Raw genomic sequence first — 19121 nt, 5'->3', positions numbered from 1 at the left:
AATCATGTAGGATCCATAGAGACTATTGGAGGCAGCATACACTGCATACCAGATGATGGGAATCACAGGGGGGGAGACACCACTGTTGCACTCAGGTTCTCCAAGGCGTGGAGCATATAGTGCATTTTCAGAAGTATCTTTTGGGTTCAATACTTGGGAGAGAGGTTTATTATTATAAATTTTAATAAAAGCAAAGAAGAGCCCATGGGTTTGTGTATTTCCAAGTCCTGTAGCTAGGCAATTTTGGGAAATCCAATGAGAATTTAATGCATATTGCTCTGAGCTCCTTTGAGGAAGAGCGGAATGCAAATATTACCAAGCTGTAAATGAATTAAACAATTCTGATCTCATTCATCTTTAAACCACCATTTCAGGTGGTACCTGGTTATGTCAGGATTTACAGATCTTTGATACTATGGGTGGTATTTGACTAAGCATTACTCAGAGTAGGTCTATTGGAATTAATTGACCTAACATAATTTCAGTGGGTCTACTCAGGGTATAACTTTGTTGACTACCACTCTGAGATTTCAGGTGTGGATAAAAAAAGGCTGGTCAATTGGGCCCCACCTGAGCTGACCTGCATGCGTCACTTACCAGTGTCAGATGTAAGCAAAGGAGGCGGTGGTCTTTTCACCAGGGTTCTCAGTTGCCCTGGGGCAGGAGGTGTGACTTTCCCAATACGCAGCTCTATCTTCTTGGAGCCTTGATCTAGGATGTCAATCTCAACAGCAATACCCATAGCAGCAAACATTTCTCTAAACCGGCTAGCAGCCGTCTTCGCCTCAGCCATCACTTCAAACTTGATGTAGATGTACCTCGCATCTTCACGGTAGGTCTGGTGGTCCACCACCTCTATCTCTCCCTCATCAGCACTAACAAAGAGTTCCTCATCCACGTCCGAAATCTCCGTGGATATTTTTGACTTGAACAGCTTGTGAAGCCTCCTCCCGGCTTTACGGAAAGCATCATCCAACTCGCTGCCAGAAGAGCTCTCCTCACTCTCGGGGATCTTTTTGGCAGCCTTGTGTTTCCGTACGGGGGCTTGAGGTGGGACGCCCACTGTCACCTTGGCGCTGTGGGAGGCCTTGCCAAACTTATTGGATACCTCGCAGGTGTACTTGCCGACGTCATTCATTTCGAGGCCAGTGATGATCAAGGAGCAGGTGCCGTCGCTGTAATTGTCTATGTGGCAATGGCGCCCGTCCAAAACTTCAACGCCGTCCTTCAGCCAACGGACCTTCATGTCGGTTTTGCTTTGAGCCACACACTCAAGGTGGAGGGTGCTTCCTGGTTCTCCAAAGAAGTCCTTAAAGGTCTCGGCAAACATGGGACATTCTTGCTGCTTGATCTCTTTCCGCACTTTGTACCCTTTGAAAGCAGCCTGGATCTTCACGGCTGCGTGAGACAACGAAGGGTCATCCAGATCTCCTTCTACAGCTTCTGGTTCAACAGGCTTAGCAAGAGCAGCTGGCTCAGGACCTGCTTTCTCCCACTGTTTAGAGACTTTCCCTGCAGAGACAGTCTGGACTTGACCACTAACGCTGGTTGTGCTCGCCTTTTTGAGGTAGTTAATAAGGGAAGGAGTCCCGGCCCTCGACTCGTCGTCTGAACTGGTGACAGAGAAGTCTGCTTCTCCTGCTTTAGCCGACTCATCACAAGTAGAGTATTCCTCCGAGTAGTACTGGATGATCTCAGCTTCTTCCTTCCTCTGTTTCTGACGTTTGTCATCCTCTTCTGGCAATTCACTGATCGAATCCAGAGTTGGCTCCCGACTCATCCTGCGCTTTTTGGCAAGAGCCTCCCATAGGAGGTGGAGGTCACCCTCCTGAGCAGCTTCAGGTGGTAAACTGGGTTGCATCTGGTCATCTGCTATCTCGCCAAGCTCGTCAGGCTTGAGGGTTTTCTCAGTGGCCTCTTTTAACATGGACACAGTTGACACTAAGAGAAACAGAATAGTACAGTTTCACGGTTACACCAAGGAGCAGCAGGATAACCAGATTAACATGAAGATACAATCCTGTGTCTTTGAGAGCTAGATAATGTCATATTATATAGCATGCAAACATCTTAGAAGGTTGATGGAGCAGTTCCCAAAAAATTACATTTTGGGAGACAACGCATGCCCATAAGTTCAGCAAAACCAATTGTTCTTTCTATTGCTATGTCTTACTGCAAATTAATAAAAAAAAGCAAAGAATAAAATTACCAAGAACGGGGGAAGAAATTTGATTCAGGCCTCATTTGAAGCAGAATCACATTCACACTTTCTGAAATGATATGTGGGCTGAGCCACAGCTATCCTTTGAAATTTGCACTTTCCCTATGCAGTTCACCAACCAAACAATGTTTATCAAAATGCATATATTAGGAGAAATTGCTTACAAAAGGTGTGCACATTAGTCAAAACTGCATATAAAAATGTGTTTATTAGGAGAAATTCACACTGAAAATCTGATGAATTTTCAAGAGGATTTTCCCTCCCTGGAAAAAATGCAAATGACTGTAAAATGTAGAGAGCTGTCACTTGAAAAATGAGAAATTAAGAAATTTTCTGTTTCGACAGATCCTTCCATCCCTAGCATGGATAATGCAATTATGTGCCAGACACACCCCTTAGTATGATTTGTGAACATTTTATTATGTCCATATATTTATACATGGATATAACTGCTCTGGTGTTAGATGATGTGTGGTTTAGAAACACTTTCAATAATTAAAATAAAATAAATTTCAAAAGCAGTGTTGGCATTGGGGTGTTGCAGAGAACATGGCAACTGCTTAGGCAAGTGCATCCTCACTTTCCCCCACAGCTATATTCATTGACACAACTTTATATAGGGGGTGGGGTTTTATGCTGAGCTGAAACTACTCAGTATTTGTGTCAAAACACGCCCGCTTTCACAGTTATTTTTCAGCACTCTTTGAGAAAATCTTCACCCAATAAGTTTATGCTGCCTTTGCTCTCCATTTCCCTACCTTGTGTTCAGTGACATACAGTGGTACCTCGGGTTAAGTACTTAATTCATTCCAGAGGTCCGTTCTTAACCTGAAACTGTTCTTAACCTGAAGCACCACTTTAGATAATGGGGCCTCCCGCTGCCGCCGCACCACCGGAGGACGATTTCTGTTCTCATCCTGAAGCAAAGTTCTTAACCCGAGGTACTATTTCTGGGTTAGCGGAGTCTGTAACCTGAAGCGTATGTAACCCGAGGTACCACTGTATTCACAAAGTAACATCCGAGAGGCTAACACAGCATTATGATAGAGTCGGACACGACTGGTCCGTACGGGCAGGGGTACCTTTACCTTTACCTTAAACAAACATAGTTTTCCCAGTACTGATGTATGGAAGTGAGAGCTGGACCATAAAGAAGGCTGATCGCCGAAGAATTGATGCTTTTGAATTCTGGTGCTGGAGGAGACTCTTGAGAGTCCCATGGACTGCAAGAAGATCAAACCTCTCCATTCTGAAGGAAAACAGCCCTGAGTGCTCACTGGCAGGACAGATCGTGAAGCTGAGGCTCCAATACTTTGGCCACCTCATGAGAAGAGAAGACTCCCTGGAAAAGACCCTGATGTTGGGAAAGATGGAGGGCACAAGGAGAAGGGGACAACAGAGGACGAGATTGTTGGACAGTGTTCTCGAAGCTACCAACATGAGTCTGACCAAACTGTGGGAGGCAGTGGAAGACAGGAGTGCCTGGCGTGCTCTGGTCCAGGGGGTCATGAAGAGTTGGACACGACTAAATGACTAAACAACAACAACAACAACAACAAACCTGAACACTGAAATGGTTTTCAGAATAAATTCCAAGACCACTTTTAGGCTGGGATGGTTACTAAAGCAGTGAAAGTGATGGTGCAAATGTACCTTCGACAGAAAGTTTGGCAGATGTTTTGACGTCAGGAGAGGCCATGCAGGTGTATGACCCTTGATCCTCAGCTTTGAAGCCATGAATGATGAGGGTCTGTTTTTTGCCCTCTGAAATGAGTTCGTACTTCCCACCAGGTTGGATTGGTTTTTCTTCTTTGAGCCAAACAACCTCTTTGGTTTCTTTGGACAATTCGCACTCCAAACGAGTCTTCTCCCCTTCAATGGCAGACTTATCGGCCAAAGGTCGAGTGATTGCAGTCACTGCAGCCGGCTCTGGAATGGGAGACATCAAGACCAATGGGCTTACGTCATACAATTCTCCTTTTGTGCTTCAACAAGGAAAGCGACAAAGAAGAATGGATAACCAGCAAAAAAAAAAAAAGTGAGACAAATGTCTGAATGTTCCCTTGTTTCCAGAACTAGGTTTTACGTAGACCACGAATGCAGTTTCTTAGCGTGGGACTGGAAATATAACAGAGTGTTTCAATTGTAATAATCTCTCACTTTTGCATCCTTCATCTCTGACCCCACAGAAGTTTATACCAAAGAGGGACTAAAATGCTAACATTGCTTTGCAGAAGAATGTGCAGTAGCTGTGATGATGGCAGCGGTTTCACAAGTGTGCAATACAGAACCTACAGAAATCTGGACTTCCATAGGGTTTTAGAAGCAGCCATGGAGTTCAGCATCCCATAGTCACCAATGTACCAATGTCTTATATTGCTTCATTGGTAACATAAGGGGGGAAATGGCTTATCACTTATACTTAATCTGAGCACACCACAAGGGCTTCTGATTAGGCGTTTGGCTATGCAATGTTGAATGTTATCTATTAAATCTGTTCCACTCTAACTCCCCTTTATTATTGCTTTTGTTTAAACCCATTCAAGAACTTGTACAATGACCACAAACAATGAACCATATGTTGCAGATAATACTGCAAATTTATTGTTCTATTTTTGTGATATACTACTACTACTAATAATAATAATTTTATTATTTGTAAAGGTAAAGGGACCCCTGACCAGTCGTGGCCGACTCTGGGGTTGCGGCGCTCATCTCGCTTTACTGGCCGAGGGAGCCGGCGTACAGCTTCCGGGTCATGTGGCCAGCATGACTAAGCCACTTCTGGCGAACCAGAGCAGTGCACGGAAACACTGTTTACCTTCCCGCTGGAGCAGTACCTATTTATCTACTTGTACTTTGACATGCTTTCGAACTGCTAGGCTGGCAGGAGCAGGGACCGAGCAACAGGAGCTCACCCCGTCGTGGGGATCCGAACCGCTGACCTTCTGATTGGCAAGTCCTAGGTTCTGTGGTTTAACCCACAGCGCCACCCGCGTCCCTTTATTATTTGTACCCTGCCCATTTGACTGGGGTGCCCCAGCCACCTCTGGGCAGCCTCCAACATATATAAAAGCATCATAAAACATTAAACATTTAAAAAACTTCCCTATACAGGGCTGCTTTCAGATGTCTTCTAAAGGTTGTATAGTTACATGCTTATCTCTTTGACAAGACATGAGAAGACTTGGTCTATTTATTTGTATCATTCATCATCCTTATGATCCTTGTTTATAAAACCCAATAAAAAGAAGAAGTAGCCATGAAAGCCATGAAAACATATAACCAATTTTATCTTTGAAGTCTTCATTAGAAGAGATAAATAGATGTTGCAGAAATTGGTTATATGAAGACAGTGTCACAGCCCCACTAAGTTGTGAAGGATCAGGCTTTGACTTCACAGTGGTGTGTTAGTCTTTTAGCACACTGCTGCCAAAATGTTGCATGTAGCTTTGGTTAGGGAAAATACACATGCAGCCTTGTGCAGATGAGACAGTCATAAGCATGGGGAGGCAATAGAGGCCACAATACAGAAATGAGTTCAAATTGGGCATGAACTTAGAATGTGAGACATTGTGTGTGTGTGTGTGTGTGTGTGTGTGTGTGTATTTCCCCCCCACCATGAATTTTCAGGAGTACTGTACAGTCAAACCTCGGCTCTCGAACAGCTCAGTTTTTGAACGATTCAGCTCCTGAACGCTGAAAACCCGGAAGTAAATGCTCTGGTTTTCGAACATTTTTTGGAAGCCGAACATCTGATGCAGCTTCTGCTTGAGTGCAGGAAGCTCCTGCAACCAATCAGATGCCGCGCCTTGGTTGTCAAAAGTTTTGGAAGCTGAATGGGCTTCCGAAATGGATTACATTTGACAACTGAGGTTTGACTGTAACAAGCTATAGCCAGAATATGGTAGAGCGGGGAGCAGAGGGCTCATCCTTCACATCTAATTCAATTGATGCATAAGTGCCTGGCTTGCCCACGACATTTACATAATGCAGAACCTGAGCGTGGAGCTTGCCTGCAAATTGCTGAAAAGTAAACAGATCCTTCGGGCAAAGCTCACATGCCATGCAAGATGCTGAGCTGTAGAGCTACTCTCGGGACAGCAGAGGGGTCCTCTAATTCTCACCTAGCTGCACGCTTTGAGGCAAATGCACTGGCTCCCCAGCACCCGCTTTGCTGACAGCTGAAATGCGGAATCTGTACGTCTTGCCTGCTGTGAGATTGTCCACTACAAACTCTGTGCTTGGGATAACTCCGGTGCCGCATGGCTGCCAGTCACTGCCTGGGCTTTTCATTTCGACACGGTAGCCTATGAGGTCAGCACCCCCGTTGTTGAGCGGCTTGAACCAGGACAAGGTCACCGAGTGGCTGGTCTTACTTATGATCTCCGGTTCCTCAGGAGGGTCAGGGAGGGCTGAAGGCACAACAGAGTTCCAGGCATGTATAAAAGTCGTGCTGCATCTTAGAAGTATGGCAACACATTCAAGACAGTCCCGGGGCCGTAAGAGCCAACTGCTAGGGGCTGAGGTCCCTTCGCACACACCCAATAAAATATTTGATGGGACCACCCGCTGCCCAAGTTGATGCGCATTGCCATTCAAATGGTCACGCACACCATGTCTCATGATTGATTATGCAAGGCGGGATTTACCTGCCTCCCCACATATTTTTTTTCGAGTTGGTACCCCTGCCCAGTGCTGAGTGGGAGGCAGGTCAGACTAGGGACCACCGACCTTCTGATCGGCAAATCCTAGGCTCTGTGGTTTAACCCACAGTGCCACCTGCGTCCCTAGAGCCCTAGACCTGGCCAATTGTTAACACCAGGCCTGCTTATGATAGGTACATTGTCACACCTACATCCAAGATGCTCCAGCCCTATAAAAGCTAGCCCAGACCTCATTTACAGAATGCTGCTGAAAATAATCATTTCTGACATATTGTTCAACAGGGAGTGCTGGGTGATCAATGCCAAAACATGGCTTAAGCCAGAACATCATTCTACAGGGGTTGCAGCTCAGCAGGGAATCTCAGAAATGCTCTGCATCTTACCGCAAACATGGGGCAGCAAACCAAGTCCTCAACAGCCACAAGTGCTTGAGAACTTTTCAAATCAAACAGCGGCATCGTGTCAAGTCTAATGATGCTCCAGAGAAAATATCACCAGAAGTGTTTTTTTTAATATATATATCAACATCATTATTCTACTAAATATAATTCTGGCTTTGTTAGGATGTCAGCAAACCAAGGCACAATCGAATTTTCAAACTGATTTGTTGGAATTGGAACAAATCTTTTGAAAAGCGATATAACGCGTGAGCCACTGTGGTGCTTTGGTGGATGATCAGAACAGCGAAAGTTCTGAATTTACAGCAGTACTTATCATGCAGAAAGTTACACTCAGGACAACAAGATTAAAAATCTCATTGATGTGACATTCCACCAAGCATAGAAAGAGTGGCACTATTGTCAGGCCTCACAATAAAGCTCAATGATGCTAAATCAGAACTAGAATCATTAGGAACTTGGATTCTCCCAACCTACCTATGACAGATAACTTAGCTGACACAATGGCATCCCTTGCAGCAAAGGTCACCTCTCCAGAGTGATGTAGTTGAGCTTTCTTCAGTATGAGTTTGTAGCTATTTCCTTCTGCTTGGATCCTCCAGTTTTCATCTGCTTGGATATCCACATCGTTAATATACCAAGCAATTTCATTGACTGGAACTGCTTCACTTAAAACACAGGTGAAGGTGGCCTGGTCCCCAGCAGTAACTGTGGTGTCAGTGATTGGCTCCAAGAATTCCAGACGCCATCCTGAAATTATGACGAAATGCATGAGTAATGCCTTCAAAGCAAGGAAGGAAAAGTTGTGAGTTAAGTGCACCACAGGGGTGGGAAAACTGTGACCTTCAGATGTTGGTGACTCCAATTCCCAGCAGCCCAACCATCATGGTGATTGTCATCAGGGATGATGGGGTTTGTTGTCCAACAACATCTTGGAGGTCCACAGATTTCCCAGCCCTGCCCTTTTGAGTTTCTTAGTGTCCAGATCACTTGCTCAGCTCTTGGCTCAGCACACTTCGCCTCAGCTCCTGCTCCCACACTCTAGCTCATGGAAACAGGGTTATGTGGCTGGAGCCCATAACATTGCTTCATCTCACACCTGTTTCCAGGATGAGTGAGATCTGTGTGAATAACTGGGATTCCTTCTACAAGATGCTTCTACATTCTGGAGAAAATGGAAAGCGGAAAATCAATCCACAGAATGCAATCGGTACTCAGTGTTGGTGCTAGTGCTTTCAGTGTGTGTATGATACACAATTATTTGAATTATGGTGCTGGATGAGTCTCTTGAGAGTCCAATGGATTGCAAGAAGATCAAACCTATCCATTCTGAAGGAAAACAGCCCTGATTGCTCATTGGAAGGGCAGATCCTGAAGCTGAGGCTCCAATACTTTGGCCACCTCATGAGAAGAGAAGAGAAGACTTCCTGGGAAAGACCCTGATGTTGGGAAAGATGGAGGGCACAAGGAGAAGGGGACAACAGAGGACGAGATGGTTGGACAGTGTTCTCGAAGCTACCAGCATGAGTTTGACCAAACTGCGGGAGGCAGTAGAAGACAGGAGTGTCTGGCGTGCTCTGGTCCATGGGGTCACAAACAGTCGGGCACGACTAAACGACTAAACAACAACATGATGCACAATAGATTATGCCCCATTTGAATTGTGTCTTCTTTACATTGAAATGAACCCACCCACCCCCAACAACATAAAAAACATGGGATAACTTGACCCAACAACCCCCTCCTCCTTAAACGCACAACCAAAACTCACTGCAACCAACTGTGCTCTGGGCTCTCCAACCTCTTGTACCACCAACAGAAACAAACAAACAAACAAACAAACAAACAAACAAACAAACAAACAACCTATCTGCCTGACACTCACACAAAACTCTGCATGTACACTGTGCAGAAGAATGAAATATCATTACCTCCCTTCTCTCTCCCCACAACCTCACAATCCCTATGACAGCAGCGTCTCACACCGAATGCAATTGACCTGTAGAAAGGACTCTATGAACTGAAAACAGAGACCTACATTATATGCACCTCTGTTATCCATGGAAATCTTTCAATAAAAACAAATTTAAAAAGAAAAATAAAAGAACGGGATGGAATAACATAACAACGATATAATGTAGGACATTTCATTACAGCAGACAGCAAGTTTTTGGCAGAAGGTGAACTGCAGCAGAACTAAAGCAGAGCCGCATGAGACAAATACAGGGAAGGATGCAAAAAGATGCCTTCTTACATCCCTACCCAGGGCTCCAACGTTACTTGCAGAGCACAGGGAAGAGTGGTCCTATAGTAGCTCCCATATTGAAAAGTTACTACCAGAGGAGTCCAGTTGCATACATCTCATTCGTTCATTACTCTGAGTCTAGTAACTTTCAGAAAAAGGACAGAGGATGACAGAGAATGGGAGGAACAATGATATGTTATCTGGGTCAGTAGGCTTGTGGTTATGGTGCAATAGTATGATACTACCTTTTACAGTTAGGAATGCAGACGAAGCCACATCACCGGTTTGGAAAGTCACTTGGCAGCTGTCATGGGGCGTGAGGTTCTTCAGGAGAAGGAGATGACGGAGACCATTTTCAAAATAAACCATCTCAATGTTTTCAGAAGTTTTGGCTGGCTCATCATCAATCAGCCAGTTATAATTGTAGCACTCAGGTTTCGAAAGGTAGCACTCAAACAGAGCTTCACCCCCTTCCATTGCATCAACGTTCTCTAAGCCCTGGACGATGGTGTTCTTGGCTGTTGGAAAGGTTTTTTAAAAAATAAATAAATTCACAATTAATCACTGAGTTTACACATCTGAACATTACGTAGAAAATCAAAATAGGCGATCACATATCGGTTGAATGCAATTCCTTAGATCAGAGGTTCTTAAACAGTGGTCTTCAGACCACAGGTGGTCTACTAGTTCTGTACAAGTGGTCTATATCTCTTCCATTACTGAAGAAGCTAACAAAGCTTTGACCTCGATCCTGTGATTTTCATAAACAGCAATGATGTTAGCACCGAAGGAAAAATGTTAAAATGTGAGTTATGTATGTGCTTTGATTTGTCAAGCAACAAAACTTTACAAACTGGTCCACTGAGGGCCACCCCCCCCCCCAGCAATTTGGTCAATCGAGGGGGGTGAAATTTGAGAGCCACTAACTTAGACTTTCAATACAATCTTCATTTGAAACGCAGCGGTCATTGTGCAGTGGCTGAAGAGCTCTAAAACGATGGAATGTTCTGTTTGATGACCCAGCAAAGAGTTCCATAATCAACTGATCTGTAATGTCAACATAAGGGCAGTGCAACTCAGGAAGAGCATAAGAAGCTGCATCAGGCCAAAGGACCATCTAGTCCAGGAAGAGACACCATGAGCCTGGCAGCTCTGAAGCCATCAACCTGGATGGCTTTAAAGGAAGATTAGACAAATTCATGAATTACAAGGCTCTCAGTGGCTACTACTCATGGTGGCTCTGGTCTGCCTCCATAGCTGGAGGCAGCAATGGTTCTGAATACCAGTCGCTGGAGACCACAAGAAGGAAGAGTTGCCGTTATGTTCACGTGCTGCTTGAGGATTTCCCCACAGGCATCTGGTTGGTCACTGTGAGAACAGGATGCTGGACTAGATGGGCCATTGGCCTCATCTAGCAGTCTCTCGAGCCAGTGTGGTGTAGTGGTTAAGAGTGGTGGACTCGTAATCTGGTGAACCAGGTTCGATTCCCCGCTCCTCCACATGCAGCTGCTGGGTGACCTTGGGCTAGTCACACTTCTCTGAAGTCTCTCAGCCTCACCCACCTCACAGAGTGTTTGTTGTGGGGGAGGAAGGGAAAGGAGATTGTTAGCCGCTTTGAGACTCCTTCGGGTAGTGATAAAGCGGGATATCAAATCCAAACTCTTCTTCTTCTTCTTATGTCAAGCATTCTGTTCTCACTGTGGCCAAGCAGATGGCCAAGGCAAGCCAACAAGTAGGACCTGAGTGCAGCAACAGCACTCTCCACTTCCAGGAACTGGTATAACAGAGGCATACTGCTTTGATGAGGCAGGGTGAGGCGCCCACCTCAAACAGAGGAAGCCCAAGAGATGCCACCCGCCTCATCTCCACAGCCCAGCCCACCAGCAGAGAAGTGGCATTGGCAGCGGTTTCCTGTGAGATCTCGCTGAAATCTTGCAAGATCTCACAGCGGCAAGGGAGGAAGGGATGGAGTCCAGTTTCGCCAGAAGCGGGTAAAGAGGATGTACCATCTCTGGGCAAGTAGAATATAGCCATCATGACTCATAGGCATTGAAAGCCTTCTCCTCTGGGAATTTATCTCCCGGTAATCCTTCTTTAAAGCCTTCCAAGCCTGTGGGCTTCACAACTGCCAGGCTCATGGTGCCTCCTGCTTTTTTAAAAATGTGCTTTATTGATTTTAAGTTACCAACGAATTAGCTGTAAAGTCAAGAGAAACTAATAATGTCAGCAATAATCCATAATAATGTCATCATCAACAACAAGAAGTCAGAGTACAGAGCCATCCCAAAAAAGGGAAAATATAACAGTAATGATTCAATAAAAGCTTGTGAAAACACTTTAAAAATGGTGCACTGGAGGTACATGCAACCTGCAAAATTGCATAAAATCAGTCAAAATATCTCTCCATTATGATGGCAAGATTGCAGACTTCCTGGTGCCTCCTCCTTAATTCAGCCCAGGGCAAACTTGGTTTCAGAAATTTAAAGGGGACAGAAACTGTCAGGATTGCACACTGCCATTGCTAAAGGTGGCCCAATTGTCAAGGAAGAGCCTGGGCAGCTTGTGAACCATCTCAGGGCAGGACTACTGAAAGACGAAATGACAACATCAAAATAAATGAGATACTGTTTTTTTCCCTTTTGCAATATGAAACATGTGAAACAATTCCATATCTCCTCCTAACCCTCACCAAAGTTTATGCATCGACCTGCGGTAGCTGACAGTAGAAACCCTTCTTCTCCCAATACGGAGATTTCCCAAATTGATCCTATGATGTCAAAAGCAATAAACATGGGTAATGTGAACTGCACCATTGTGGATTGCATAATTCCAAGTAGTTGTTAATGCACAGAATAGCACAAAATATATTGTCCCCTCTCTTGTCATTATGGACACCTCACTTTTACTGATTTTTAAAATGTTATGACCCACTTTCCCACAGGCTCAAAGCAATCAACAGGCACCCAATAGAACATAGCTAAACAAACAAATACAAGATGGGTGACACCTGGCTTGAGAGCAGTACATTTGAAAAGGATCTAGGAGTCTTAGTTGACCACAAACTTGACATGAGCCAACAGTGTGACGCGGCAGCTAAAAAAGCCAATGCAATTCTGGGCTGCATCAATAGGAGTATAGCATCTAGATCAAGGGAAGTAATAGTGCCACTGTATTCTGCTCTGGTCAGACCTCACCTGGAGTACTGTGTCCAGTTCTGGGCACCACAGTTCAAGAAGGACACTGACAAACTGGAACGTGTCCAGAGGAGGGCAACCAAAATGGTCAAAGGCCTGGAAACGATGCCTTATGAGGAACGGCTAAGGGAGCTGGGCATGTTTAGCCTGGAGAAGAGGAGGTTAAGGGGTGATATGATAGCCATGTTCAAATATATAAAAGGATGTCACATAGAGGAGGGAGAAAGGTTGTTTTCTGCTACTCCAGAGAAGCGGACATGGAGCAATGGATCTAAACTACAAGAAAGAAGATTCCACCTAAACATTAGGAAGAACTTCCTGACAGTAAGAGCTGTTCGACAGTGGAATTTGCTGCCAAGGAGTGTGGTGGAGTCTCCTTCTTTGGAGGTCTTTAAGCAGAGGCTTGACAACCATATGTCAGGAGTGCTCTGATGGTGTTTCCTGCTTGGCAGCGGGTTGGACTCGATGGCCCTTGTGGTCTCTTCCAACTCTATGATTCTATGATTCTATGATTCTAACTATAAAAACAAAATCGGAATAATAATAATAATACCACCACATTGCTAATAGCAACCAAATAAGAATAAGCAAAGAGCAATATAAGTGTATTAAGCAACAGTATCAGAAGTCTGAGCTCTGGGTAAATGCTGACTAATATAATCAAAGGCAGTATTTATATTTAGCATTTACGAAACACTTTAGGGTACTCAAAGCATTTCAAATTTATTTTATTTTCAGTTATCCTTACAACAGCCCTGTAAGGTAGGCCAGTATTACTTTCCCCCTTTTGCAGTTGGGGAGGTTTAAGTTCAGGCAGTGACTTACCTACGCCCACCCTAGCAAAGTTCATAACTGATGTGAGAATTAAAATAGCCGGGTGGCTCCTCAGCTCTCAGCTTACACTCAGAGCCACAACATTACAACAGACCTTTAATTATCCAAAACGACTTTAATTAGATTTTGCATGAAGAGGCAGCCCTAAATTAAAGACAGTATGTGGAAACGAAAAAAGGCATGTTGGGAAAGTGTTGGGAAGAGGTGCCCTGGGATATTGTTTCAAAGCTTTTGCAAAGACCATGTTTCACAGCATCCCTGCAGCAGGTAAGACTCAGTCCCGGGGGCCACATAAAATTGCTAACTAGGGAGGGAGGAGAAATTTGGCTTGGTTTCCATTTTCATGCAAACCTACCTAATATGTGCTTCCTGGGGGGGGGGGACCCACATGAACCAAAATATAGCTATCCTTTAAATTTTGCACTTCTCCAAATTTTCTGATGCAGTTCTCCAGCCAAATATTGTGTGTCAAAAATCTGTACATTATGGGGGAGGGGATAAGCATAAAAATAGTGAAAATAATATACTCAGCTAAGTTATATTAAAGTAAACTGCTTGCAAAAATGTGCACATTGCAGAAAACTGTTTTAAATGTGTGTGTGTGCTGGGGGAAATTTCCACCATCAAGCCAGATTTGTTTAATAGTAAAAATTCCAAGCTGATGCGAAACTTTGGAGAACAGAACTGAAGGACTAGAAAAATGTGAAACTGAGAGGAAACAAAACTGAAAGGTTTGCTCAGCCCTATAGCTATAACCCCCATTTTTTTAAAAAAGGAGTGGGGTCTTTCCCCCATGCTCTATAATCTGGAAGAGTCAACAGCTCCTCACAGAATCACAGAACTGTAGAGTTGGAAGGGATCCCAGCTCAACCCCAGCAATGCAGGAATCACAGCTACAGAACCCCTGAGAGGTTGTCATCCAGCCTCTGTTCAGACACCACAGGCTGCAGCTGGAAAACAGAGCTAGGCCATGGCAAAAGAAGTAGCGCTGCTCATGGGTGGTTGCTGCTGTGAACGCTCCCTGCACTCCCTCGAGCGTCTTCTTTCCATCGTGGAAGACCTCACCTTGAACATCAAGCATAGCCACCACTTTAGTGCCGCCAACTTCGCAAGAATAGATGCCGGTGTCCCCTGGGAGAGCAGGCTTAATCTTCAGTTTGGCCACATTCCAGTCTTGCTCAATGACAATTCGCTGGCCGTCTGCATGAACCACCTGCTCGTTCTTCATCCACGTGGCCTGCACAGGCCTGGAATACTGGCAGATGAATTCTGCTGTGCCATCTTCGTCCACCGTAATGTCCTGCATGGGACTGACCACTTCAATGGTTGGATCTGTCAACCGACACGTCAGGAGGGACATGTATTAGTGCATCCTTCGGGGAACATTTAGGGGCGCTCATTTTGTTTAAGCACAGTGCTCTCGGTGTAAGTGAGATGCATGAAAAGCTGATGAGAAGCATCACTTAGTTTGATGAGTTTTGTGTTTGCTTGTGACATCAGCAACGAGCAGAATAGAAGCAGGTGGATTAGCTGTTAGGGAAGCTGTCGTGTTGTGTGTCCCTGGGACATTACAGTTATATCTCTGTAGGTGTGTTACTAGAGAACGGGCTCACATTCTGATCTATAAAGGTAAAGGTACCCCTGACCGTTAGGTCCAGTCACAGACAACGCTGGGGTTGCGGTGCTCATCTCGCTCTATAGGCTGAATATAGGGAATATTTCTCATCCTTGCCAAGTTTTGTTGGGGTTATGGGTGAGGGAGATGTTGGAATTCAACTACCCTGCCTTGGGCTCAAGTTAGATGTTACCATTTTAATTGAAAGCAGTTTTGCCTTATAATGCCGGGGTGGCCTGTAAGATAAAGGTAAAGGTACCCCTGACTGTTAGGTCCAGTTGTGGATGACTCTGGGGTTGCGGCGCTCATCTCACTCTATAGGCCGAGGGAGCCAGCGTTTGTCCAGACAGCTTCCAGGTCATGTGGCCAGCATGACTTAGCCGCTTCTGGTGAAGCAGAGCAGCACACGGAAATGCCATTTACCTTCCCACTGGAGTGGTACCTATTTATCTACTTGCACTTGATGTGCTTTCAGACTGCTAGGTGGGCAGGAGCAGGGACCGAGCAACGGGAGCTCACCCCGTCGTGGGGATTTGAACCGCTGCCCTTCTGATAAGCAAGCCCTAGGCTCTGTGGTTTGGACCACAGCGCCACCCGCATCCCATTTTCTGATCTATAGACCTGCCCAAACCAAGACCTTTAATCCCACTCACCCAATTATTGGGTCTGCTGGAGTTAAGGGCTGACATAGCATGGGATTGGCAAGAATGAAGCAGCGTTGACCTGAAGTGGCAACAGCCCCAGTGGTCAGATTAGACCTCTTTTGATGGCCCCCTTTGCTGATGTCTTACAAGACAATTGAGTGGGGCATAATGTTGGCTAAAAACTGAGTCCAAGATTGAGATCAGAGTGAGGCAAGTTGTGTCCTGGGTGAAAATGTTTCAGAAGTGACATTGGTGTGAAAAACAGTCAGGGCTCCTCAGAGAAGAGGTGAGGTGACTCAGGCTGCACTAATTAAGAGGTCCTTGTTTTTAAATTTAAGACTTGTGCATTTCCTTGCACACTTAGAGCTGGACTTGGAATTGTGCCGGAATTGGACTAAGATGCAACAGCTTACATTAATGCACAAAAACCAAACTAGAATTGTAATGTTGTGAGTTCCACGGAGGGACCAGTGCATCACCAAATAAGCATCATTTGTGCACATGTAAGGACGCAGGTGGCGCTGTGGGTTAAAGCCTCAGCACCTAGGACTTGCCGATCGAAAGGTCGGCGGTTCGAATCCCTGCGGCGGGGTGCGCTCCCGCTGCTCGGTCCCAGCGCCTGCCAACCTAGCAGTTCGAAAGCACCTCCGGGTGCAAGTAGATAAATAGGGACCGCTTACCAGCGGGAAGGTAAACGGCGTTTCCGTGTGCAGCTCTGGCTCGCCAGATGCAGCTTTGTCACGCTGGCCACGTGACCCGGAAGTGTCTCCGGACAGCGCTGGCCCCTGGCCTCTTAAGTGAGATGGGCGCACAACCCCAGAGTCTGTCAAGACTGGCCCCTACGGGCAGGGGTACCTTTACCTTTACCTTTAAGCCTGTTTATTGTTGGAAAATAGTGAATGAGAAGGAAAGAATATCCTCCTGACATCTTCTGGGAAGATCTGGCCTGGACAGAAAAGACAGGCTGATATAAAGAGAAAAGGCAAAAAGCACAGAGATAGCATTACCAGCTGAAATATAAAGGAAGTGTCCGTTAAGGGCATTAACGTAAGCATGGTTAGAATTTCACTAGTATTTTATTTTCCTGGTGAATTAAGCATGGTGCCACCCTTGGATTCTTCATATATTGTTCTTATTTCAAACTGGATCTATCCCTTTCTACCTATTTTGCTTGATGAATGAAGAATGCAGTGTAACTTGAAAGCCTGGGTTCTCTTACATCAACACAATTTGGTATAATAAAGGGAATTACTTTACTGCTTGTTCATGCCGATTATTCTCTGAAAATATCTTGGGAAGCTGCCTATGATTTCACAGGAACTCTACGTGATTTCTGACTATAAACGAATTCCAGTGGGATTATTGAACTGAGACACACAACCGCTCAAATTCTGCAACCTTCGTCATGTTCCCTACAGGTAGCAGCCATAGCCTTAAGGACCAAGGTGGTTCATGTGCGAGAGAGAGGTGTCAACTTTCCTAGTGTTTACAGCCATAAACCTCAGTGGGAGTGAAATATTTAGAACTAGTAACCATAACCCTTTGTCCAGTTCCAATTTCAGCATGAGGGGGAAATGTTTGGGGGGCTCACTATGCAAACACTTATACAAGCCCCCAAATTTCCACCCCAAATTAAACTGGAGGACAGCAGCTGCACCTGCATGCACATTCAGAACATAGCTGTCAACTTTTCCCTTTTCTTGTGAGGAATCCTATTCGGAATAAGGGAATTCCCCTTTAAAAAAAAGGGAAACGTTGACAGCTATGATTCAGAAGTGCATGTAACTTCCAGCAGCAGTTCCTAAAAGCAAGGGCATCTGAGACACACTGTGAAATATATTGTAAACCACCCTGGGATCTTCATATGAAGAGTGGCATACAAAATAATAATTTCCCCATGTTTCCAAGACTGGGGCTGGTAAGACGAACAGGGCGGGTTTCGTATATTCTTATTAAGGATTATTTGCCCCAGTAAGCAATGTTGCACCTGTTTTGGTTATATGGACGTGTCTTTTGCAAGAAAATTTCTAATTCAATATGTACACTGCCAGCATTCACCTCTGAAAATCTCACATTTTAATTCCCTTTTCAAGCAGTATCTTTCTGCCTAGCTGTCTACGCTATGCTTATGAGAGTCTGCAAACAACCTGGAGCTTAAAAGGGGGTTCATACTTTTCTCCTGGCCCATGGAAGGCTTTGGGAGCAACCTCCGTTGTCTCTCTGTGTGTGCATGTAAGTTATACCTTATCATGAACTAGTACTGGAAAGAACACCTGCAGTGGAACATCTTGTAAGAGGCCGGCGGATAAGCTAGTAAGATGGTGCTTGCTGGTTAATGCATGCCTTCCAGTAGCCATTTTGCAGAAAGTTGTTAAGGCCACCTGAAGCCAGAAGCGTAAGCAGCGTGGTTTGTGGGGTGGCCCATTGGGCAACTGCATCCAAAGCCAAAATACCTTTGATTAATAATTTAGCGGAGGAAATGAGGGGGCCCGCTCTGAAGGTCACAATTCCTGAATCATTGGGCCCCAGGTCCTTTAGGGTCAAAGTATACACTTTCCCATCTTGCACAGAGATTTCGTTCACAGGGCTGCTTTGGAGGGGAGATCCATCCAGCCACCACTGTACGTTTTGCATGCCCGGGCGCGAGAGCTCGCAAGTGAAAGTGGCTGATTCGCCCGCAAAGACGTCCGTGTTCTTTAAACCAGAAACTATCTGCACTTCCTCTTCTGCGTAACAAAGTGAGAGAATGCATACCAAGGGAGAATACATGTGTAAACATACTGGCTTTTACGAAACTGACAACACCCACCACTTAAGAGACGAACATCATTAAGGGACTTACAAACCTAGCAATCAAGATTGATACCGAAGAACATATCACAATTACACATAGACACACTCAAGGCCAACGGTCGAAACTCATTTATCCTGGAGAAATGGTTACGGGTTGGCACCTCCTGCCATGCCCACTTGTGATGTTGCCATGGGATAGTGGTCTTTGAGAATGACCTGCTATGATTGCAACTGATCACATTCTTAAAAATACTTTGGAAACTAGGTACAATCGAGACGTTGGTGAGCTGTAATTTGGTCTAATGTTGGCATCAAAATACCACGAGCCTGTGCCAGAACTTCAAGAAAATTCAACTTGCTGGACCCTCCATCATGTTAAGATGGAACAGATATGGGAATCCACCATTTTGGTAGGCACAGGACATGCATTCATAGGACAACACCATGGCATCTATGAGATTGCAGAGATCAGTTAACATGGATTTTTAATAAAGAATCGTTCTCTTGTCA

At 45.0% G+C, this 19121-nt stretch overlaps 1 protein-coding gene across 50 annotated transcripts in view; it reads right to left on the bottom strand.

The window, feature by feature from the left end:
- Window positions 1-19121, bottom strand: part of OBSCN (obscurin, cytoskeletal calmodulin and titin-interacting RhoGEF) — a 265894-nt gene that overhangs the window by 110870 nt on the left and 135903 nt on the right. For 28 of the 50 annotated variants that reach the window (XM_083703814.1, XM_083703858.1, XM_083703847.1 and 25 more), the window contains 7 exons: window positions 18272-18544; window positions 14625-14891; window positions 9777-10049; window positions 7764-8036; window positions 6349-6636; window positions 3875-4150; window positions 598-1941 (listed from right to left, as the gene is read on the bottom strand). In XM_083703814.1, the coding sequence (XP_083559940.1) occupies window positions 598-1941; window positions 3875-4150; window positions 6349-6636; window positions 7764-8036; window positions 9777-10049; window positions 14625-14891; window positions 18272-18544 (2994 nt within the window). The remainder of the gene's footprint in view (window positions 1-597; window positions 1942-3874; window positions 4151-6348; window positions 6637-7763; window positions 8037-9776; window positions 10050-14624; window positions 14892-18271; window positions 18545-19121) is intronic. The other 22 variants (XM_083703817.1, XM_083703824.1, XM_083703823.1 and 19 more) reach the window with 3 other exon arrangements.

The sequence above is a fragment of the Podarcis gaigeae genome (genome assembly GCF_964106915.1).
Source record: "Podarcis gaigeae genome assembly, chromosome: 12".
Classification (NCBI taxonomy): Eukaryota; Metazoa; Chordata; class Lepidosauria; order Squamata; family Lacertidae; genus Podarcis; species Podarcis gaigeae.
This window is presented reverse-complemented; position numbering and strand designations above follow the sequence as displayed.